Here is a 25,545-nt window from a genome sequence, read left to right as displayed (position 1 = left end):
TAAGGGCCAACTCCATGCCAGGCACTGTCCTAAGTACCTAAAGCAGTGAGCAGACCGCCCTCATGGAGCTTACAGTCCAGCTGGGGGACGAGAAATAAAGTAAAGCATGGAGTATGTCAGACAGTAATAAAATAGAGAAAAATAAGGCAGGAGAAGAGGCAGGGCGAGGAGAGTTGCATGTTGATAAGGTGACACACAGGCAAAGATCAGAAGAAAGAGAAGGACGGGGCAGCTCTGTAAGGGAAACATTCACAGGAAAGCAGGAGCCCTGAGGCAAAAGGCCAGGGAGGATGGGAGACCCATGTGGCTCCAGCAGAGAAAGCCCAGAAGAGGTGTGGGCGAGGGTGGGTAGAGGTATGGGGAAGAGGCAGGGATTGGGGGAGCAGGTACCAGAGGACTGGCAGGGGCTAATTTTAAAGATTTTGGCTTTTGCTCTGAGTGAGATGGGTTTTGAGCATAGACAGAGCAATAAAAAGATCTGACTCCTATTTCACCAGGATGGCTCTGACTGGGTGAAGTAGGGTGGGCTGATGGGGGCTCAGACACAGCAGAAGCAGGGAGACCACCTAACAGACCGGCGTAAAAACCAAGGCCAGAGATGACATGGTTCGGACTAGAGTGGCAGCAGTGAAAGTGCTGCCCACAGAACATGCTGACACATTAGACCTGGGGTCTGAAAAAAACAAAGGAGTCAAGAATGATTCCAAGGTTCCAGTTTCCAGTAAGGTCACGGAAGCACGCTGCACCCCGTACCTCCCACAGGACGAAGCCGTAACCCCTGGGCAGAACGCCTGCGCAGCTGCTGGAGGACTCTAACAAGTAAACGGGAAGAAGGCCAGAATTCAGAGCACCAAACCAGCGGCACAAGCTCTTCATTTTTTAACTCTGCTGGCCCCTGACCTGAACTCCTAAGCTACAAAATGCACGTGGCACTGGCACAGGACCCCAGGACCAGCTCTAGCTGTGCCCTGGGGGGCAGGAAAGGGGACTCCAAATACTCAAAACGGGGGCAGTGCACACCTTACATTTTTCTTTTCTCCATCCTCTCACGAGCCAGGGGCGGCGGGAGCATCAAACTCCGAGGGAGGGAAACCCCCTCTACAAGAGGGCGGGGCAAACTCTCACTGCCTTTTTTCTTTCTCTGCCCTCCCACTGCTTGGCCTGGGAGGCAGACATCACTGCAGGAAGTGCCTGGAAGAGCAGGGCAACGAAGCCCCTGTCTTCTGGCCAGAGGACCAGAAAAGGGAGGCCCTGGGCTGGGAAAGCACCAGGGAAACTGCAGACACCTGAGAACCTTTAGGAACTGCTGGGCGCACCCCTGGGCTGGCAGGCGTGCCCTGACCCCAAACAGCCCATCACAGACTTTGAGAACTGAGATACAGGACGGCCACTAGATGGCACAGTGCAAAACAGATCCAGACAGCCCTGCAAAGGCTCTGAAAACCAGAGGGACCTTGAATCCACTGCCCATAGGAAGCTGGCTGGAACTTGCAGCCTGAACACAGCTGGTCAGCTGCATTCCCCACAGGATTTAAACAAGACCCAGAGTCCCATAACATAATATAATATTCAAAATACCCAGGATACGCCACACAGTTACTGGGCGTACGAGGAATCGGGAAAATCTCCTGGGTGGAACAATGACTACTTACTTTGAATAATGATTATCCAATTTGGGGACCCCTACACCTCAAACCAATCTCAAATCAATTTCAAACCAACTCAACACCCAGGGGTACGTACTTTTTTAAGCCTAAAAAGCTGATCTTCTCCTGTATGTTGTAACTTTGAAGTAAAGAAAGGCTTAAACAAGAACACAAAAAAGGAAAAGTCAAAAAAGGAAAATATCAACAAACTGAACTAAACTATAATAGAAAACTTATGAACAATGTCTATAAAGGTTAAAGAGCAAGAACAGTGGTCTCTCTAGAGTGAACATTTGCAGCACAGAACGCAGACGTACACTAAGAATTCTCTTAAGTCGGTAAAATATGGACAACCCAACAGAATATGATTTTTAACATGAAAAAGTACATCTTAGTGTGTTTTAATTAGAGTATTTTAAAGAGGGAATAATATTGGGAAAAGGAATTTAACATCACAGTTTCTCAAATATTAACTGCATCTTTAATAGCCAAAAAAAAAAGAACCAATAATTCAGAACTTTGAATTCAGTAGCAAAGGAATTACAAACAGAAAGATATTAGTCCCCTCACAATGAAAAATCTTCCTTTAATTGCAATCAAATGCTGCTGAGAACTGTATAAGGCCCCCTGACCATAAATATATACAAGTTGTATATAAACAACCTGGCTCCTTAGCCTGCCCCTCGAGATTCCAAAATTTTGTCTTTTTAGACTTAAGTACTTCCTTACACATCTTAAACTTTTACACACACACACACACTATGAATATGATCCTATCTCACTTCAAGTCATAAAATCTTTTGCTGTTCAGCTAAGAAGATAAAGACTAGAAAACCATGATAAAGACCAAAAAGAAATTAACCTAACTGCTTCATAGTTTAAGCTTTATGTCTTCCACACAAAATAGCCTAATGAGGTTGCAATTCATTAGAAATAATTCATTTATTCAACTTACTAAAATGTGTGACGAATAAAATCCAACATTAATCTGGTTATACTCCCAACAGACAGGAAGGATTAATGCAAAGGTACTTCCTTACCTTGATCTACAAATATTTCTGTTCTCTATCTCCATGGTAGTAGGGGAATTACTGTAATCAGAGAATGACATTTGGGCTCTATTTCAATCTAACAATCTCAGGAGACAGGACAGAAAAAACAAAATGTATAATACAAGTAGCACACACTAAGTACTAGGAAAACTGGCTTACGGGAGGAAGATCAAAGGAAAATGCACTGAATGTGAGCCGAGGTGTAAGAAAAGTTCTGTGAAAGTCAGACTGGAATCTCAATAGCCAGCTAGGCGCTAATAGGTCAAGCTGAGGAGGGAGTTGGCCGCATGAAGCGCTTTGTGTAGCTTCCTCGCTGGTCTTTAAACCTCTGCTCAAAGGACAGCCCCTACCCAGAAAGGCCTTCCCTGACCTCCACAGTGAACTGGGGAGTCCTCGAGTGTATCATGACCACTGCACTGGGTGATTTGGGTCCCTGGGTTCATCCTTCCACTAGAAGACGGGCTCCATGAGGGCAGAGAATAGGTCTGTCTGGTCCACTGCTGCATCCCCAGTCCCTAACCTGCATCTAGGACACGGCACAGTCAAAACTATCTGCTGAGCTAATGAGAGCTGCAAGTAAGTGGAGGACAGACAGAACCTAGTCGTGAAGGACTATTAGTTTAACAGTAAAGAGAAATAAAACCAGAGTTGAAAGGAACAGGGCGTGGGGGCCAAGGGAAAAACGTTTTTCCCTCAGACAGAAGAAGAAATTAGTTGATATCGAAACTGAGCCCTGAAAAAAAGAGTTACAGTATAGGGACTTCCCTGGTGGCACAGTAGTTTAAAATCCGCCTGCCAGTGCAGGGGAAACGGGTTCGATCCTTGGTCCGGGAAGATCTCACATGCCACGGAGCAACTTAGCCCGTGCGCCACAACTACTGAGCCCATGCGCCACAACTACTGAGCCTGCGCTCTAGAGCCCGCGAGCCACAACTACTGAGCCCGCGCACCACAACTACGGAGCCCGCACGCCACAACTGCTGAAGCCCACGCACCCTAGAGCCTGTGTGCCACAACTACTGAAGCCCTCAAGTCTAGAGCCCATGCTCCACAACAAGAGAAGTCACCGCAGTGAGAAGCCCGCGCACCACAATGAAAAGTAGCCCCCGCTCACTGCAACTAGAGAAAACCCGCGCGCGCAGCAACGAAGACCCAACGCAGCCAAAAATAAATAAATAAGAGAATTACAGTATAGGTACATGGAAAAGAAAAACGAGCATCTCAGAAGAGAGAGTCAGTGCGACCAAAGCTGAAGTGTCAGAGGGAGCATGGCCTGCGTGGGGCAGTGGCAGTCAGGCTTGGCTGACACAACAGACAGACTCAGGTAGAGCAAGAAAGCAAGCCGGAGAAGAAGGGACAGGCAAGGGCTTCCCTGGTGGCGCAGTGGTTGAGAGTCCACCTGCCGATGCAGGGGACACGGGTTCGTGCCCCGGTCCGGGAAGATCCCACATGCCGCGGAGCGGCTGGGCCCGTGAGCCATGGCCGCTGAGCCTGCGCGTCCGGAGCCTGTGCTCCGCAAGGGGAGAGGCCACAGCAGTGAGAGGCCCGCGTACCGCAAAAAAAAAAAAGGGACAGGCAAGACTAAAGAGGGCCTGGAACAGAAAGTCGGTTTATGCTCCACATCCAATACATTTTTGATATTTTTGTTACCATTTCAGAGGCAAAAAATTTAAAAATTAAAGCAATGACAACGAGGTTATTCAAAGGGAGAAGCAGCATGACTCATCATAACTATAGTAGAAAATCAGATAGGACAGTTCTGTCATGATAAACTTTACTCCCTTCCCTTTCACAGTCCTATACACAATGTAATATGAAAACCTTCCAGTTACAGATAATGAATCCTGACATCTGGGTTTTTCTAACATATAAGTAACAGGAGCTGGAGGATGACCACACACATCACTCTTTATCATGCATGACATGCAGATCTGATGTAAACAAGGTCTATGCTTCACAGATCATTTGAAGGAAAAAGCAACAGAAGAAACAAATATTATAAAAGGAAAAGCCACTACACAGCCATTTAACACAGAACTAGAGAGTAACGAACCTGTCCATGCTTAAACCAAAGACACAAACCTCTCTGGAACAGAAAATCAGCACAATAAAGACCAAGTACACATCGCTACTCGCCCAAACTGTGAGTATAAGTTTCACTTTCAGCTCCAAAAGGAAACACGAAAATGATTTTCTATAATGAACTGTAAGATTTTGTTGTGAACTTGATATGTTCTCATGTCTCTATTTTTTTTCTGACCGTAATCTATTATTGCCTTATCACCATGTTTTTAGAGATTATAAAGTATATTTTAAAGTTATCTACTTAAGTGTATATAATGTCCTCTAGCATTACAACTTGTTTAAATATACAAATTTAAATACTATTTAGAAAGAAAAACAAAATGTGTACAGAATATAACATTTACTAAATATTTCACACGACTGATATCAGCATTCTCTGCCTACTTTGCTCAATTGTAACGAGGTTTCTCAGAATGTATATTGTGCAAATAGTCAAGTCTGATCTATTTTTCCTGCTTTCATTAGAGGGGACAGTGACCTGGCTTCTAAACGGCTTGAAAGTTAAGCTGAAGAATAAAAGCAACATGGTTATTTTTAGAGCTCTACAGGCATAAAAACACAGCACTAAACTGTGACCTGCAGCTATGCACAGCAAAGCATCACATCATGCGACAGTCTTCACTTTAGCTGGCAGCGCATCTGTGGTGCTTCAGACGACCTTTCTTCATTTCTTTATCAAAGATATGTCTAAATGCATTTAGGACCAGAATGTGTAGCTGCCGGCATCTTTTTCAAATACACTGAGCTACATTCAAAAGGCAAACCATTATATAATTTGTAAAGATTAAATAGTAAGTTATTTTTGTCATTTCTTCTAGCTTACTTACAAGGTGAATTAATGAGCATTCTCTCCAAATGAAGACATCACAACCTCATTCCTAACATAGAAGGTTAGTTATTTCAAATACAGTTTCATTGGGTAAAGGAGGAGAATCATTCTTTCAACAGGGGACACATCCAGGAGAAGGAGATACGCCTGAGTGAAGCACAGCTTCATCACCAATTCAAGTAAACTCTCTGGCAACATCACCACGTCGGATCCATCAACTTCACAGGTAATCACGTCGGATCCATCAACTTCACAGGTAATCTTTAAACCTTTTCTGTACAAAACATAAGTCAAAAGTATGTTTGCAGATAGCACTTTCCTATATGTTAATATTTTAAAGCCTCCTAAGAACTTTTAATAGCAAGTGTTAGTGGTATTTTCAGAAAATGTTCAGTCTGTAGATTATCTGACTGCATTTCATTTCTCCTTAGCTACATAAAAGTATTTTCAAAGCCTGGTTTTTGGCACTGACCTAGTTAGAAATTAAGACTTTAATCCATTCTAATCTTATTTTGACCTGTATATCTAACCAGTGAAAAATTCATGCACTTTTCTGGCAAAGTTACTGTAAAGAAACAAATATTTGCTCATCAGAACCATAAGATTTTATGCAAATAAACAAGTGAGAATATTTCCATAGGCTAAAAATGCCACTTTTTGGCTGGATGAAATGGCCAAAATACAATTCCTACAAATCCACACACTACCGTGACTCAGAAGTAGTGACAAAGACTCTGCTTCGGGAATTAAAATGGCATCTAAAGGAACGAGAGAGATTAATACAAGAGATCGAAAATGAGCAAAAAGTGAAAAAAACAGGTGTGGATTACAACTGGCTGAGAAACTATCAGAATCCCCACGCAACCATCCCAGCTACTGAACAAAGACAACTTGAAGTTCTTTGCTCACAGGTTCAACCTTGTCAAACTGGAGCTATTCTCAGCAGGTAAAAATACTACGTTCTCTTCCTGTGATATTTGCTGTCAAGTCTAAGCTTCTCATATCTTTAGACTGGAAATCGTATTATATCATATAAATTTTTTAATCATGTGTATCAACTACCCAGCAACCAAAATCCCTAAGGATGGGCCGGATTAAAAAAAACAAAAACACTGTTGATATCTCACTGGCTAGGAAATGTTTTAAAGTCTCTTTTGAAATTTCTTTACTAGAAGTATAATTTTAAAGCAATGTGCAGTTTACTCAAAAGGTGGGTAACTACTCTATGGTTACATTATCTAAGCTGAATTTTGGAGACAAAGGGATACGACAAAAGAGATTTTCTGAATTGAATACTGATAACTGCTTTGCCTCTAGATTTCGAGAAGTTCTGGCAGAAAATGATGTACTGCCGTGGGAAATTGTCTACATCTTCAAGCAAGTTCTGAAGGACTTCTTAAGTAGTACTGACAAAGGCAGTCAGCAAGAGGGCCTGGAAGAGTCACAGAGCGCAGCCTGTCCTGTTCGCTCCGTGATCCCAGGAGAAAGCTCCAAGAGTCCAGACAAGGATGAAATACCCACTATTTCAAGTTATGTAGACAAAAACACAAAGAACAGGTTCCCAACATTCTCACATAGGATATGGAACCTACCATATTATTACCCATCAAGTTAAATTACTTGTAAACAGAGGAGTTTTTGACAGTCTTAGTATCAGAACCCTTAATGTTAAGAAAAAGAGAAAGTGATGTGACTTAATGCTACTCTTTGTTGCAAGATCATAAGTTAAAATTCCTGTGGATGTAGCCTATGTTTTAAATAGTGTTCCTTTTTTAACCACTCTAAAAATGCAATGTTTTCATTGAACAGTATGCTTTTAACTAAAATGTTTCCTAAATATTTTCAAAAAATGTTTGAAGCATTTTCTTATACCTCAAACACATCCCAACAGGAACTAAGGCATTTTATTTTGAAATCTGAAATTTGTATGAAAGTAACAAGTATGAAATTCGATAAATTAACTTTGATATTAACCTTGCTTTTATTCTAAAAAGAACTATGTATAGAATAAAACAAATGATTGATGTGAATCTTATCTTTACAATATAACACTGAATCAGTCATTCTCTGCAGGGGAGGGGGAAGACGGCAGTGAGGGAAAAAAATAATGTGCAGTTTGAAAACAAAGCAGTGCTTCAGCCCAACACTGAGATTCGTTTTTAATCTCAACCAGCATTAAGGGAAAGTATTAAAAAAACAGCTCTATATTACATGAGCAAAAAAGAAATGGACTAGTTTAACAACATTAGTAACAGCTACTCAAAGAAAAAGTCAATGCCAATCTATAAACCAATATTATGTTCATTTAAAATAGCAAAATATTTAATATATAAAATTCAACCTCTCAGAATTTCATTAAAGTAGGGAACTATTCATTAGTCAGATTCATTTCTATGATTAAGTGCTAGAACCTATATCATTCTTAAAAGTAAATCCAAGGAACCTAATGTCCATAACTTTATATTTGGAGATTTATTCGAGTGAGTTTTTTTCCATTAAAAAGAAAAAAAGAAAAAAAAAAAAAAAGCGGGCTTCCTTGGTGGCGCAGTGGTTGAGAGTCCACCTGCCGACGCGGGGAACAGAGGTTCGTGCCCCGGTCTGGGAGGATCCCACATGCCGCGGAGCGGCTGGGCCCGTGAGCCATGGCCGCTGAGCCTGCGCGTCCGGAGCCTGTGCTCCACCAACAGGAGAGGCCGCAACAGTGAGAGGCCCGCGTACCGCAAAAAAAAAAAAAAAAAAAAAATCAAGGTAGGAGCTAAATACACACGCCAAAGAAAATACACACTCTGACTATGCGTTTTTCCCTACTCCTGGCTAACTTCAACACCATTCTGAATTGGCCTCAGTTTGGTCTTAAATCCTAACAATGTTATAAATGGTGTCAACCTACCCAGGGTTTAATAAGACAAGGTAAATGGAAACAAACCCAAAGTGAATTTAAAATAAAGACACCTCTCATTCCTGTTCCCTTTTTGTTCATTTTTCAGGACATAACTATCTATGGCTTCAATCACTATAAGAATCTGTAGAGTGAAAACTATCTGTGGGAGAGAGAAATGTTCCCCAAAGGGCACAACTGCTCATTGTGCAGTGAACATATGAAGCAGCAAACAAGAAATTTTAATTAATTTCTACTGGGGTATAGTTGATTTAAAAGGTTGTGTCAGTTTCTGCTGTACAGCAAAGTGAATCAGTTATACATACACATATGTCCACTCTTTTTTAGATTCTTTTCCCATATACATCATTACAGAGTATTGAGTAGAGTTCCCTGAGCTGTACAGTAGGTCCTCATAGAATTTCTGTTTTAAACAGAACTTGAGTTTGTCTATGAAATCCAGTACTAGAGCCAGGAGCCTCACCACATATATCAGGAGATATACACCATGAAGAGGCCCAAAACATTTTCCTCCCTCCAAGGCACATCAAACAGCCACTGAACAAAAGTAATGACTGAGCCCATGACACTTTCAAGAAAGGGCCATCCTCCCTGTTCAGACAGGAAGAAAATAATTTTTTTAAAATAACTCCTATCAAAAAGCTTACAGTGGGGGCTTCCCTGGTGGCGCAGTGGTTGGGAGTCCGCCTGCCGATGCAGGGGACACAGGTTCGTGCCCCGGTCCGGGAAGATCCCACATGCCGCGGAGCGGCTGGGCCCGTGAGCCATGGCCGCTGAGCTTGCGCGTCCGTAGCCTGTGCTCCGCCACGGGAGAGGTCACAACAGTGAGAGGCCCGCGTACCGCAAAAAAAAAAAAAAAAAAAAAAGCTTACAGTGACTGAAGAAGCTGTAGACGTTAGGTCATCCCACTAGTCCAGGATGAAGACGAACCCCACACCACTCTAAGTCACCCACGATGCAGTGAGTCAACTGTACAACCAGACTTTTAAAGGGACTGGAAAAATACAAAAGGGACTTTGGTATTCTGAGTTTCTACCTCTCACATTTGTTTTTGGCAATAACCTAATAACCATGTTTCCTATGTCAGTATTGGTGTATATAACTGAAATCTATAGTTGTTTCTAAAAAATTGACAAATCAGGTAGAAATTATAACACAAATAACTTCCTGAATGTTAACAGATCCACACTTCTATACACTGGGCTACTTATAGTACCTAACATTGGCAAAAGAATGAGCATTAAAAATATAAAGGGGGTGCAGATGGGGGAGAGGACTACTAGGAAAGCTTCAGGTATGTTTTACAAAGATAAAGTACTGGCACAGCAGCTAAAAGTTTTAGGTAGGGAATAGCAAGGAATAAATGCACTAACCCACGTAAAAGTATTCTGATAACCTGACATATAGCAAGCTCTGAAAAGGTGGCATTATTAACCAGCCGAATCCATTTAATAACATGAAAGTCATCCTGCTACATGCCAGGCACTGTGCTAAGCACTGTATGTATGTACACCTCATTTAATCCTAAACTTGAAAGTAGGTGATGTTATTCCCATCTGACAGATGAGAAAACAGCCTCACACCTGTTCGACGCCTTTGCCCAATATCACAAGAGATACTGAATGGCAGGGCTAGGATTCACATCAGCCTGACAGGCCCCTACACCACCTCCAGCCCCAACTTACGTCTGAGCTCCAAATGCATACAGGCAATTGCCTACTTGACACCTCCTCTTGGAGACCTACAGGCAACTCAAATCAACATGCTCAAAAACAAATCACAGAGGTTTGTTTCCTAAAAGGATAAATAAAATTCAAGAAAGGAACAGGAATCAAAACAACACACTTTACACAAACTAAAAGCATAACTCTTCGAACACCTCAACTAGGGTTTTCCAGCCATTTCCCAGGAAACGACAACCCTACCTATCCATCCAATCCTACAAGCCAGAAGTCTCAGGATCATTCTGGCCCCCTCACAATGGTGAAGGACCCAAAAACACATCACAAACCAACAAGACTTGGGGCAAGTGATAAGTGCTTTAGAGGAGGAGAAAAAGTTGACAAAGATTAGAGAGACTGCCAAAGAAGCTGGGGGAGGACTTGTGTAGCTATGGAGGTCCCAGGAGACTTCCTGAAGGAGCAGTGCCCCGAATGATGGAAGGAACCTGTCACGGGAAGAGACAGGGCAGGAATGGCAGAGGGCAGGCACTCCAGAAGCCCTAGTGTGGAAAGGAGCGTGGTGTCTTCAAGACACAGAAAAATGCCCATGTGTCCAGAGTGCAGTGAAAGACAGCAGGAGGTGAGTCAGGTGCCAGATGGAGGAACACTCGGTAAGCCACGATCAGAGTCTACACCTTGTTCTAACAGCCATTACCCCACAGAAAGTCGCACATGGGCTCCTCAAACCTTACGTGTGAATGTTTACTCAAGGATTCCTTCATTCAACAAATATCAACTGGGCATCTGCCTCACACCAGGTATTCTTCTAGGTGCTAGAATAAATTATTGGGGGCAAAGATAGCAAGCCAGGAGACCAAAAATAGAAGGCTTTTGTAATAATCCAGGCAAGATATGATGGTGGTTTATTTAGACCAGGGTGGTGATCGTATACACAGTGAGACACTCTTATTCTAGAAATACTTTACGGTACAGTTGCCAGGATATGCTGATTTTTATTGGACTGATTGTATACATACATACACACACACACACACACACACACTCATGCACGCACACCCCTACCTTAGGGAAATCAGCTCTGCTCAGAGGAATAACTCAGATTTCAGGATTCATTCAAGGTAGGAGCAAATGAGGAAGCAACTCTCATCATTTCTAGAATAAGGACCCAGCACATTGTAAGCAATCAATAATTGGGACCTACGAAGGCAGTTCATCCATCCAAACAGACATCTGAGTCCCTACTATACGCCAGGTACTGTGCTAAGAGGTGGAGATTCAATGAAAATCTGCACCCTCAAGTTCTTATGTGGGGAAAACAACACATAAAATAATTCCTTGGGACTTCCCTGGTGGCACAGCAGTTAAGAATCTGCCTGCCAGTGCAGGGGACACAGGTTCAAGCCCTGGTCCAGGAAGATCACACATGCTGCGGAGCAACTAAGCCCGTGTGCCACAACTATTGAGCCCGTGCACCACAACTACTGAAGCCTGCACACCTAGAGCCTGTGCTCCACAACGAGAAGCCTGCACACCGCAATGAAGAGCAGCCCCCGCTCGCCGCAACTAGAGGAAGCCCGCACGCAGGAACGAAGACCCAACGCAGCCAAAAAATTAAAAATATAAATAAATAAATTAAATAAATAACTCCTTAAAAGTACTAAGAGATGCACATACAGGGCACTAAGCAAGCAGTTGTTTAAAACAGGCTCACTCGCTTGGTTTTCCTCAGACCCTGCTAGTGGTTCCTTCTCAGTCTCCTTTGCACATTTTTTCTCACCAACCTCTAAACATTCAGGTGCTCCAGGCTTGGGTCCTTAGACCTACCCTGTCTCTGCACTCACCCACCAGGCTTCATCACCCAGAGCCTGGGTGGTCTCGTCTCATTGGCCTCAAAGCCTTAAACTCCCAAACATCTAGCTCCACAACCAGACTTCTTTCCTTGATTCATGCACTTACTGTTATCTAACAGGATTTTCAGAGTTAACATGTTCAAAATCAAACACCTCGTATTCTCCCAAAACCAGTTCTTCCTGCGGTCTGGCCTTTCTCAGGGGATGGCAACACCTTCCAAATGCTCAGCCGGAAACCTTGGTGTCACCCATGACTGCTTCCCCGTTCTTATTCTACACCTGATCCAGCTACAAAGTTCCCGCCTCTTTTAATATACCCTGAATTCCACCATCGCTTACCACCTCCACTGCTACTGTCCTAGTCTAAACCACCGTCCTCTCTCTTGCTTGGATGATGTATTAGTGAGGGTTCTCCAAAGAAACAGAACCAACAGGACGTCTGTATATATAGAGATTAGTTTTAAGGTATTAGCTTACACAATTGTAGAGGTGCAAGTCCAAAATCTGCTGGAGACCCCGGTCAGTTGCAGTCTGAGTCTAAAGGGAGTTTGCTGGCAGAATTCCTTCTTGCTCAGGGGAGATCAGTCTTTGTTGTATTCAGGCCATCAACTGATTGCATGAGGCTCACCCACATTATGAAGGTTAACCTGCTTTACTCAAAATCCACCTATTTATGTGTTAATTCTATCCAAAAAATATCTTCACTGAAAGACCCAGAGTAATGTTTGACCAAATATCTGGGCACCATGGTGCAACCACGTTTACACATAAAGTTGATACCTGACCTCCCTGTTTCTGCCTTGGGCTCCCTTCATTCATTCAACTGGCAGTGACCCTGTTAAGAGTGGAGACTACACACCGCAGCTATGCCCAAAACCTCCAAGCGCCCTCCAGTGGGCTCCCCGATGTCAAAGATGAAGCAGCAAGCTGCTCTGTGAGACTGAACAAGGAACTCGTGCCCTGGCACCCTGCTGCCTCTCTGACTTCATCTCCTCCCTCCCTCTCAATCCCTCTACTCCAGCTGCACGTGGTAGATACAGAATAGACACTCAAATAGTTTTTCAATTAACAGGAAAATTACCTAACAGACTCAATCTGTTCAACAGACAAAGGTTTTTAAAAAACATGGACTTTTGTGGGTGAAAAGAAAACAGAACTCCTTGGAGGGTAACACAAGCAAATACTACCATCTACGGAAGGCCTAAATACTGAAAGACAAGGCAAAAAGGAAGAAGTCACACGCTTTGGAGTCAAATACACCCATTGTACAACATAACAGATACATAGGCTGGTATGTTTCTCAACTTACCTGATCCTTGACTTCCTCAGCTATAAGATGGGACTTGCCTCGTCTGGCAGAAGGAGTGAGATTGCTTGTACTGCCTGCGTCACCTGACACAATGCCCAACGCAGTAGGCATTGAACTCATAGTAAGACATTTCAAGAAGGAAACGTGAAATTAACAAAAAAGTAAACTGGGTAAGAGCATCACCAGATGCTTTTGAAAAGCGATTTGAAAGCTTTCTGTAATGGAGTTTCTCTGAGACAAAGTACATTTTAAGGTACTGGAGAGTCAAAGATGTCAAAGCGAGAATTAAGCAAGACCGTCATGAGCGCAGGAGTTTGTGTGAGTTAGGAAGACAGAGGGAAGTCCACACACAAAGCAACACTGGGCAGAAGGGCAATGGGAGTGCAGCGAGGCTCCCAGCCACAGTCTGAGGACCATGCCCTGCATTCCAAAGGAAAGCTGGCACAGACAGTCCTGGAGGAAAACACAACAGACAACCCTGGAGGAAAACACAATGGCCTAACACAGCCACTAAGTTTCTCTTTTTCATATGCCAAGGTGAAGAAACAGGAATGTAAAAATAAAAGAAAGCATACCTCAGGACTTCACTGGTGGCGCAGTGATTAAGAATCCGCCTTCCAACGCAGGGGACACGGGTTCAACCCCTGGTCGGGAAACTAAGATCCCACATGCCGCAGGGCAACTAAACCCGCGCACCACAACTAGAGAGAAGCCCGCAACGAAGACCCAGCACAGACGAAAAAAAAAAGAAAGAAAGAAAAAGAAAAAAGGGAAAGCATACCCCACAATCAGCACAAAGGAGCAAAAATACAATAACATGTGGAAAACAAGACAGGAGGAAATCCACAGTATCACTGAATACATCATTTGCAAACCATTCAACTACTCCTACTCACTTCACCACCCTTCCCAACTCCTGGTCCTTGCTAACTTCTCACCACAGGAACTCAAGCAGGGCTTTCTTTCAGAAAGAAACTCACACTGTGACTCTGTACTCACCACACAGGCACAGGTCCATCTCACAAAGCAATTCTTATTTGAACTACCATGATACAGTCTGGTATTTCCTATTGCCTTTTTTTTTTTTTATGCTGATGGTCACAACTCATACGACTCATTAAGCTGATTTAACAGCACCCACAGACTGGACTCCGGGGACTCAATGCAAGCTAATCTTCCCACCTGAGTGACTGTCCCTCTCAAATACCTTTTCACTATGCGATACCCTATACCAATAAAGCCTGCCTTCCCCTACATCGAATGTTTTCTCACCAACATCAAAACTCTCCTTCAGGCCTTCCCTGGTGGCACAGTGGTTAAGAATCCGCCTGCCAATGCAGGGGACACAGGTTCGAGCCCTGGTCCAGGAAGATCCTACATGCCACAGAGCAACTAAGCCCGTGTGCCACAACTACTGAACCTGTGTTCTAGAGCCCGCGAGCCACAACTACTGAGCCCACGCGCCACAACTACTGAAGCCCGCACGCCTAGAGCCCGTGCTCCACAACGAGAAGCCACCGCGATGAGAAGCCTGCACACTGCAGTGAAGAGTAGCCCCCGCTCGCTGCAGCTAGAGCAGCCCACACGTAGCAATGAAGACCCAACGCAGCCAAAAACAAATAAATAACATAAATAAATTTATTTAAAAATAAAAACTCTCCTTCACTGGGAAGACATCATTCAACAAGCCTCTGAGCAGCCGTTGTGTGCCAGGCACTGTAGCTGTAACAGCTTCATGGTCAGCTCATCTAAGTCTGAATCCCAGCTCTACCACTGTATTAGTTTCCTGCTGCTACCACAAGTCACCACAAGTTCAGCAGATTAAAACAACACAAATTTATTATCTCTCAGTTTCTGTAAATCACAAGTCCAGGTGGACCCAACTAGGTCCTCTGTCTAGGGTCCCACAAGGCCAAAATCAAGGTGTTGGCAGGGCTGCATTCCCTAAGCTGGAGGCTCATTCAGGTCGTTGGCCAAATTCAGTTCCTTGAAGTTGGAGAACTGAGGTCCCCATTTCCTTGCTGGCGGTCAGCCAGGATCCAGTCTTTGCTCTTAGCTGCCCACATTCCTTCTCAGGCTTTCCATGTGGCCCCTCTAACAATGACCAGTCAAGTCCCTCTCATGTTTCAAATCCCTGATTCTACCCAGAAAAGGTCTCTGCTTTTAAGAGCTCATTTGATTAGATAATCCAGGTAATCTCCCTATTTTAGGATCTGTAACCTTAATGACATCTGCAAAATCCCTTTTGCCACGTTACATAAAATGCTCACAGGTTCCAGTGGATATCTTTTGGGGGTGGGGGAGGAAGTCATTCTACCTACCTTGACCATTTATTCCTGGAAACCAGGCAAGTCACTTTACCACCCAAGTGTGTTTCCTCATCTATAAAATCAAGGTAATGCCAGCAACCTCAAGGGGTTGTTTTGAGGATTAAATAATATAGCTATATTTAACTGAGTGCCTACTATTTGCTAGAGACTCTGGCATTAGATGAGCATTAAGGGTCCAGGAAGTTAAAAGGACATTTAAATCCATGCTTGTCGTTTCTGACAAGGTCAATAATAGCTTACTTCAGTACCACAGTGAGTTATTTAAAAGCAATACTGTTCTGCCCATTAAGTCTATGGAGCAAGCAGGGGAGTGGGGGCAGGGGGCGGATCTAAGGGATCATTCGCCAGAGTAATTAAAGGAAACAAAGTGTGTGAAACCGTGAACAAAACAGCCACTCCAAAGCTGTACAAGAGTCTCTCTGTCCCCTCCCTGCCTCCAAGAAACAAATTTACCAACGATCCCAAGTTGCACTTGACTTTACAAAGGCTCGAAACAACCCATGAGACCTTGACTCAGACTCTTGAGTCCATCCACTAGATCAAATGGGGGTGAAGGCTGGGGGCAATGCACAATGGTAACTTAAAAAAATTAAAATCAAAACCACCCTCTCAACTGTAAAGGGTGTTGAACTTGGGGGGAAGAGGCCAAGCAGTGATGCAGATACCCCAAGCAGGGGATACTTCCACACTGACCTTCTTTAAAGAGGGAGCAGGTGTTTCTACTCACCAGGTCTAGGTCTCCTAGAAATAGAGGCAACCTCTTGCCTTATTTCCACTAAAATCATGTGAACAGATTAACTGACAGCACCCACGTCAAGGAGTAATGGGAGGAGGAGGAGCCCTAATCAAACTGAACAAAGATCCAGCATTAGTGCTCCTTGGTATTTACCCAAATGAGCCGAAACTTCTGAGCGCACAAAAACCTGCACAAGAATGTTTACAGCAGCTTTATTCATAACTGCCAAAACTTGGAAGCCACCGAGATATTCTTCAGTGGTGATCGGGCCGTGGTGCATCCAGACAATTGAATATTGTTCAGCACTAAAAAGAAATGAGCTACCAAGTCCTAAAAAGACATGGAGGAACCTTAACTGCATATTCCTAAGTGAAAGAAACCAATCTGAAAAGGCTACATGCTGGACGCTTTCTAACTAGAAGGCATTCTGAAAAACGCAAAACTACAGAGACAATAAAAAGGTGGCTGGGGGAGGCGGGGGAGAGCGGGATGAAGAGGCACAACACAGAGGATTTTGAGGACAGTGAAAGTACTCTGTACGATGCTCACGGTGGATACATATCGTTATACTTTGTCCAAACCCACATTCTGCACACCACCAAGAATGAACCCTCGGCTTATTGACGGATTTAGTTAATAATAATAAACATACCACAGTAAAGCTAGATACTGACAGTGAGGGAAACTGTTCGGGAAGCAGGAGGTACATGGGGCTCTACTTTCTGTTCAGTTTCTCCATAAACTTAAGTTGCTCTAAAAAGTAAATAAATAAAGCCTACCAATAAAAAGTTTTTAAACTGAACCAAACTCTGGAGCGGCTCCACTTCTGGTAGGGAGAAGTCAACCTGGCCCAGGCCACGGGGTGGGGCTTGCTTGGTGGCCAGACATCTCACCAGAGCGGCCGAGGCCAGCGACATGGTCATGCGGGGTCAGGGCGGCCTAGGTCCTCGTTGCCCAGGCCCGCACCTGCGCCCCCCCGCCCCCGTCTCTCCCCGCCAGACTCTTACCTCTCGAGCGGCACAGGCCTGGCCTGGGCCTGGGCCGGGGCCTCATGGCCCACGTCCCTGCGCTGCGCCTCGTCCCGGGCTGCCTCGGCCGGGAGGGCGGGCGGCGAGCCCAGCAGCTCCACATTGGTCACCGTCTTGCCGATGGTGAACCAGTCATTGATCTGGTCGAGGGTGAGCTTGCATAGCATGCTCACAGGCCGGCGTCCGAGCCTCTTCAACCGCCGGTCAGAGTGGCGGGAACACGGCGCAGCACGACGCAGCGCCCGCACGACGCAGCGCCCGCACGACGCAGCGCCCGCACGACGCAGCGCCCGCACGACGCAGCGCCCGCACGACGCAGCGCCCGCACGACGCAGCGCCCGCACGACGCAGCGCCCGCACGACGCAGCGCCCGCACGACGCAGCGCCCGCACGACGCAGCGCCCGCACGACGCAGCGCCCGCACGACGCAGTGACGGCAGGCCCGCGGCCCCGCCCCGCCGCAAGCCCTCCAATCAGAGCGCCCCACGCGCGCCACGCGCCCCACGCGCCACCCTGACCTTGTGCCGCCGGCCCCGCCCCGCCCCGCTGCGCCGTGTGAGGCCTGCCGGGAGCACTTGCCAGTCAGCGACGCCGAAGTCCGGCCGCTGGGGGTCGGCCACCAGGTACCGAAGTTGGCAAAACGAGTCCCTCAGGGCTCGTCGGCCGTCTGGGGGCGGGGCCCAGTATCAGCGAACCCGGGATGTGCAAGAACAAGGCCTCCAGTCTCTCTCCAACCTCCCCCTTTGAGGGCTACTCCGTCTGAGGCTTGGCGGGCGCTCTGGGCCAACACGGGACAGACGTTTATTGAGCACCTGCTGTGTGCCTGGCCCAGTGCAGGGTGGTGGTAATGGACCTCAGCGTGGAGAAGATGGAAGGCAAACCAGAGCCTGCTAACCTGGGACACCTTGAACCTAATTTGGGGAAAGGAGCAAGGAAGTTGGGGAAGGCTTCTTGGAGAAAATGACACCTAAGTGGAAACCTGTAGAAGAACCAGGAACAAGCCCGGCGAAAGAGGACTCAGAGGGGGAGGTAGTACGCTGATGAAGGCCTGACGGCAGGTGGCCCTGCTGGCTGAATTGAGGATCTGGAAGAAGTTAAGTGGGGCGAGATCTTGACTAAACTGAGTTCATCTTCCTTCCTTCCTAAATCCGCGTCTCAGGGGCGGTGTCCTCCCCACAGCTAGACGGAAACAGGTGGTGAGAGGTTCACATTTGGAGGTCATCAGCAAATGGATGGTGGTTAAAACCCTGGGAGCAGCTGAAATGGTCCAGGCCAGAGTGAATGAAGGTAGACAGAAACTAGGAAGCAGCCTGAAAGAAGGATCAGAGAGGAAAAATCCAGTAAAGATATACAAAGGAAGAAAGGCAACAGGGAGAATCAGAAGAGTGACGTTACTGCCTGCCCACCTTCACACCGTCAGTGCCCAGTGCAGTGTCTGGCACAGTGTGGGCTCGCAGGAAAGAGCCCTGCTAAGAAATAGGTGGGAGGCATCCAGAGCATGGCACTGGTCAACAGTGTGAGGGCCAATCAGTTAAACACTGGAAAATGCCCAAAGATTGGCAAATAAGAGGTCAGCCTGAGAACAGTGCACAGGGAAGTCAGACTAGGCCGGGTTGAGCTATTGGTTTCTTACAAAAAACAAACCCAGCATGGTACTGAGCTAGAAGTCCCAGGCCCTATCTTGGCCACACCACTGATGTATTACGAGCTCTGGGCCTCGTATTTTGACTGTTCCAAATAGTGCAGGCTTCAAAAGTCCCCCTCACACGCACATTTTTTGGCAAGGAAAAAAGAACATATTTTTCAGTAAGTAAGAAAATGTGACCATAAAGTCATTTAGACTCTCAGTATGTCATTCAGCATTGGTGGGAAAATACTGCAACTTCATCCATTTTGTGAAGGCTAGCACGTGTTCTGAATTTCACAAGATAGGCCGAAACCACTTCAAACAACTCTGCAAATCCCATTTGTGTTTCCTAGTACGTTACTGTTCTCACACTACCTTCCTTTGTTGATGTCACAGTGAGTGTGTTTCTAAGTGGAAGTTGCTGTTTTTCTGAAGAAAGTGCCTTTCACGCAGATGTTTTCTGAAGGGCTTTTTCTATGTTCTTTGATCCTTTTGGCTTACTACCTCCTTCGGTCCTCCTGAGGTTTGAGTTAACTGCAGTTGAAGGACACCGTCTTGATGCTTCTTCAGTTTTGAAATTTGTTGTCATGTAACTGCCACTTCCCAGACGAAACACTGGTTAACATTCGGTGTCGTGACAGAGTAAATGGCTTTGAGCCCCTTCATTTCATGAGTAGTTCTTGGTGCTCTTTAGTCATCTGGCCCAGCTCATCTGGCATTCCTGCCCAAAGTCCAGAGTTAAAAAGAGGCAGCTTCATAGTTCCAAATAGGCACGTAGACATCTAGGCGAGAGCAAAGGGGAAGGCCACGGAGCAGGCCTTGGTGGAGGTTTCATATATTTGCATCCCCAGAACAGTTGGAGCTGCAGGCCCAAAGGGGAAACAGCTGAGAGCAATTCCAAGTGATGTTGATGCTGTGAAGTGGGAGGAGCTTTGCCCAAAATACCTTCATATCTTCAGTGACCTTCTCAGCCACAAAATACAGCATTTTGCACTTTGAATTAATCTGCTGGGCTGACCCTTTCTTTAAACATTGTTTTCTTTGAATGTGTGTTTTTCATGGGCTACGTTTTATTAACAACTGAGGACATTAAAATTCTGTCGCTCTCAAGTCGAGTTTGAAGTTCAAAAGATTTGTCTTGAAATAGCTTACAATGATGATGATCTTCCTTCAGTTCTTCCTAAGTGCTTATTGTCCTTTGTGGTTTTCTAGCTCATTATAAGTCTAAAACATTCTTTTTCTAAGATAGTATTTCTCAAACCTTGTCCTTGTCTCAGGACCCATTTACATGCTTAAAAATTGTTGAAGACCCTACAGAGCTTTTGTTTACGTGGGTTCTATCTGCTTTATTTAGGGATGACAACTGAGAAATGTTTTATTTACTTTTTAAACTCATTTAAAAATGATAATAAAACCAGTTGATGTTAAAGGGAATAATTATGAAAAGTCACTATATTTACCCCCAAATTTTTGTGTTTGAGAAGAATAAAAGACGCTTACATTTTCACAGACCTCTTAATGTCTGCCTTAATGGAAGATAGCTGGATTCTCCTGTTTTTGTACTCATTCTGTTGTGGCATCACAAGCCACACAGCCTCTGGAAAACTCCACCATACACTTGTGAGAGAATTCTAGTGAAAAAGACGAGTAACATCTTACCATTATTACGAACAATAGTTTCGGCCCTCGGGGGCCTTGGGAACCCTGAGACCACACTTTGAGCATCACTACCCTAAGTTTTCCAAGTTTTGCATGCAGCTTCATTTGATCCTAAGCTGCTTTCACTTCGAAGCAGGACCAAGTTTGTTGCTCTTCCTTTCAGCCTCCCCATCCTTCCTTGTGAGCTCACTTTCCTTCTGCCTGAATAATGAACATTGATTTATTTTTTAATCTGCAGACCTACTGGTGATTATTCCCTCAGTCTTAGTTGGCCCAAAATGTCATTTCGCCTTCTGTTCTGAATGCTAATTTCCTCACGCATGGAATTCTAGATTGGCAGTTATACTAAGACACCAGTTACACGTATGATCGATTTTCTTGCTGTTCCTTTCTCTTTTGTCTGCGTTCCTGAATGGTTTCTTCTAACCCAGCCTCCAAATCAGTAATTCTTCAACTGTCTAATCTGTTGCTAAGTCAATCCAATTTCTATTGGGCTCTTTTTTCAAATCAGCTAAGTGGCTTTCTTTTGTTTCACTTTTTACAGTTTCCAGTTTTCTGCTGATATTTTCAGGCTTGTTTTTTATTTCCTTGCACATATTAAGCATGGTTATTTTTATTTATTTTTAAATATTTATTTATTTATTTTGGCTGCACGGGTCTTAGTTGTGGGATCTTCGTTGTGGCATGTTTAGTTGCGGCATGCAGGATCTTTTAGTTGTGGCAATGCAAACCCTTAGTTGCGGCATGTGGACTCTTAGTTGCGGTATGCACGTGGGATCTAGTTCCCGGACCAGGGATCGAACCTCGGCCCCCTGCATGGGAGCACAGAGTCTTACCCACTGAACCACCAGGAAGTCCCAAGCATGGTTATTTTTAAAGCCTGTGTCTTTTAGGTCCAGTGTCTGGCACCCCTGTGGAAGTCTTTATATTGTCTATTGAGTAGAATTACGATGCACAGAATTGATGCATAAAAATATGCAGAGCAAAAAATGTTAACACAGAGAAATGGCAAGAAAATCAGAGACGGGAGATGCAACTTTTCTGCGTTTAACACAAGTAAAGATTCCCTTTTTCAGGTAGACCAACTCGTCGGCTTTGTCCAAGACCTTCTCTGTTTCAGCACTGAAAGTCCCACGCCCAGGCAAATCCGGATGGTTAAGTCACGTGATTGTGACACACACACACACACACACACACACACTCTCACACTCACACACACACGTGTCCCCTCCCCCAACCCTCCAGGCGGCCGAACCCGGGCGGCCGCTGGGGGCGCTGTGGTGCGCAGGCGCGGCCAGGGGAGGCGTGCTGGTCTAGGGCGACGCCGCTCCTTCCGCCTTCCCGGCAGGCCCCGCGCGGCGCCTGCGCGCTCAGTGACCTTTTCGAGGCATCAGCTTTGAGCTGGGGCTAGCTGAGACGCTAGTCCATCGCCGAGGTGAGTACGGGGCTGGGGTCGGCGCTCGGCGCGGAGCAGCCGGTACGGCGAAGGGCCGGATCGGGGGCGGCGAGGACTCGGAGCCCGGAGTGGCCTCCGTGGCAGGTGGGAGCCACCGCGGCCACACCTCCATCCCCGCTGACCTTGAGGTCCAACTCCTCTCCCTGCCCACGCGCACTTTTTACTTGGGTCCCCCAAACTGTAAAGGGAGGTCGTCCGGGGGTTAGCTGTTATTAGTCGAGGCCGCGCTACGCCTTTTCCTTTGGCCGTGAGAGGTTCAGCCACCTAACCGAGCTTACACGGCAGGTTAGTGATGGAGTCAGGATCCACGCCGAGAGCTCTTAGCCCAGGTTTAGTCTCTTCTCTCCTTTACACCTCAAGTTTCCTTGCAGCACACTGTTCTCGGAGCTACACTGTACGTATGACAGGGCTTTGGGAGAGGGGGAAACGGGGACCAAAACGGGATCGGAGGTTATTGCAATTGTACGGACCTCAGCCTGTGAAGCCCGATGTGAGGCTCAACGGGTCAGACGTCTCCTGTTTCCAGTGTAAGGTCAGGTAATAGTTTGCTGTTTATGTAACATACCAACCACTTGGCAGACTTAAACGGACACAGCCGACACCCACTTGGCCTTTGAATAGGATGGGTCTTTGAAGGAATGGGCGCTAATAAAACTCACACAGCTGGGAAACGATGCTAGATAGAGTGAACTCAGGCAGAAAAAGTAGGGGGCCTCATTTTGTAAACATTGGGAACATGTCGCTTGTCCAGCCAGATATGTCAGCCTTGGGCCAAAGGCGGGGTGGGAGGTAAGCATTTGCCGTGTACCTACCCTGAAGCACTCTTGGGTAATTCTAGGTGAGGAGACAACACGAGGGGCCTGGGCCCTGAGCAAAATATGGAGATAACAGAAGTTTCTTTGGCCCCTTCTTACCTCCTTTACACCATCCTAGTTTGCTTTGCTCTTCTCCTTCTAGATCCTCTTCTGGCCTTGCTCTAAGGCCCCTCCCTGGCCTGGGCCTTTGCCCTCAGCTTCTTAAGTCCTTCCTCGTAGAATCTCAGGAGCTTAGTGCTGTTGTAGTCAGCTGGGCATTTGCAGCAATTCTTTCTGATCTTGCTGCGATCATTTACTGAGTTTTTATTCCACACCAGGCAGTAGGTTGGGGTCCTTTACTTTGAGAGCCCAGTGGGGCAGGTGGAGCTATCCCTGTTTCACGGAAAGGGAAACCTCTGAAATGACAGCTTCAAGACATTCCCAGGATCGAGGGCAAAACAGGCTGAACTGGTGTAGGAACCTAGGATTCGCGGGCTTCCAACCCCATTGGTCTTCCTTCCCGGTCAGTGCTGGGCGCAGGGAGGACAGGAATTTGCTCAGTGCCTCTGAACTCTTCCGTCCAGGGCTTCCAGAGGCTTCCTCCACAGCCTGTTTGGATCCTCTCCACTGCCTTTTCAGGACAGGGCTGTTGGAAGGTTACGTTATGCTCTGACAGAGCATCCCAGTACTGCCTGAAGACAGGAAATGTGAGGGCAGGCATGTCTGCAAGGGGTTCCAGGAGGAGGACACAGCCACGTCTTCGTGGGTCACTTGGGGGCTGGCTGGCCTTCAGGCCTGGGCCTCAGCCTGGGTACGTTCTCTCTTTGGAAGAGCTGGAAGCTGGGCCTCAGAGCAAATTCTCAGTAATGAGCAGATCCAGCTGGGTGCCTTACAGATCCAGCTGTGTGATCTCAGGCAACTGTGTGATCTTCTCCAAGGAGTGCAGGAGATAAGCAGGTAAAGCACTTCATGAATGCTGTTAAATTTGCATGACATTCTGAGAATAAAAGCTGCGCTCTTTGCTGTGGCCTCCAAGGCCCTGTATGACCTGGCCATCTTCTGTCCACTAGCCCAGCCATGACACTTTATGTAACAAGCACTTGCTGTAGGACAGCAGATACTGCAGTTCACACAGAGCAACTCCTCCATCTTCACAACAGCCCTCTGAGGCGGGTGCTGTTTTTATCCCTGTTTTAGAGATGAGGAAACCGAGGCAGTTTAAGTTAGCTGGAAAGTGACAGAGCCAGGATTTGAATCTGAGCAACCACAGTGGCCTTCTTGCTGTTCCTCCCACTCCAAGCATGTTCCTCCCACTCCAAGCATGTTCTGACCTTGGGTCTTGGCCCGTGAGCTGCCTCTACCAAGGACACTGTTCTCCCAGATGCTCTGGCTCTTTAGAGAAGTGAAAGTTCTCTCCAAAAAAAAAAAAGTGAGGTGATGGATGTGTTAATCACCTAGACGGGGGAAGTCCCTGCACATTGTGCACATGTGTCAAGTCACCACCATGGTGTACACCGTAAATGTCTTACAGTTTTATATGTCAGTTATGCCAATACAGCTGAGATTCAAACAAAACAAAAGAAGGACTGAGATACAGCTGACGGACGTGAGCCCAAGCCTGGGTGTTAGTCTCACAGGGAAATCACCGTGCCTTGACCATGTTCTTTTTCAGCTTTGAATGCCAACAGTTCTTAACATGGTGATGGGCAGGTATGCTAGTTTCTTAAAAAGTGTGTAATTCTTGGCATAATTTGGGGGCATTCGTGGAGGATAGCCTTCAGAGAGGGGGACCATTGGTGACAGTGTGGGACAGCACGGGCTGGGAGAGCTCTGGGGCTGGAGGAATGTGAAGTGATGGAGTGTCCGGATGGCCAAGGTCAGGGGATGGTGAGAGGTGAGTGGAGCTTGGAAAGCTGTTGAGAGCGGGAGTCCCCATGTAGATGTTGGAATGTCTTCGGGTAGCAGGTCTGGCATAGGGGCTGCCCCTGTTGAATAGTTTGGGAAATAGGATTAAACTTAATAAATGGAAACCTCTTACCAGTTAGGTTTAAAACAATAGTCAGGTAGTATTTATCACTGTGTTCCTTTTCAGATGCTTCAAAGCCTTATTAAGAATGTTTGGATCCCCATGAAGCCCTACTATACCCAAGCTTACCAGGAGATTTGGGCAGGAATGGGGCTGATGGCTTTTATCGTTTATAAAATCAGGAGTGCTGGTAAGTTTCTTTGTGTTTGATTCATCGGAGGTTAAGAAGAAAATTACTTCCAAGAGGAATCACAGTTCATATTGTAAAGAAACTATGGTTCTTAACTAGGAGTGAACATCCGAACCCCTGGTGGTCCTTTGTTAGAATGTGGGGAGTGTAAGCTATGTCAGCGATAAGAAATTTGAACAAGACCTTGATATCGGAATTATTAACTTTCTTAGGTGTGGCAATGGTATTCAGAATGCATAGGAGATGTCCTTAGTTTTAAGAGATGCAGGTTAAAATATTTAGGGGTGAAGTGTCATGGTATGCAGTGTTTTATTGTACCTTTTCCACTGATCTGAATGTTTAAATAT

The 25,545-nt window shown here is 45.8% G+C and overlaps 2 protein-coding genes across 2 annotated transcripts in view; one reads left to right on the top strand and one right to left on the bottom strand.

Moving 5' to 3' along the window:
* TDRD9 (tudor domain containing 9) overlaps nt 1-17,613 on the bottom strand; it is a gene marked incomplete at its 5' end in the record, with an annotated part of 108,532 nt that extends 90,919 nt beyond the window's left edge. The window contains one exon of the mRNA XM_079698870.1: nt 17,426-17,613. Coding sequence (XP_079554996.1) covers nt 17,426-17,613 — 188 coding nt within the window. The remainder of the gene's footprint in view (nt 1-17,425) is intronic.
* Nucleotides 6,260-7,227, top strand: RD3L (RD3 like; the record flags this gene model as incomplete). Its single annotated transcript, XM_079698871.1, has 2 exons — nt 6,260-6,558; nt 6,930-7,227. The coding sequence occupies 2 exons, from the start codon at nt 6,260-6,262 to the stop codon at nt 7,225-7,227; spliced, it is 597 nt and encodes a 198-aa protein (XP_079554997.1).
* Nucleotides 17,614-25,545: the final 7,932 nt, after the last annotated feature.

Source organism: Hyperoodon ampullatus, assembly GCF_949752795.1.
Source record: "Hyperoodon ampullatus genome assembly, chromosome: 3".
Lineage (NCBI taxonomy): Eukaryota > Metazoa > Chordata > Mammalia > Artiodactyla > Ziphiidae > Hyperoodon > Hyperoodon ampullatus.
Note: the sequence above shows the minus strand (reverse complement) of the source record. Positions and strands in the feature narration are given on the sequence as shown.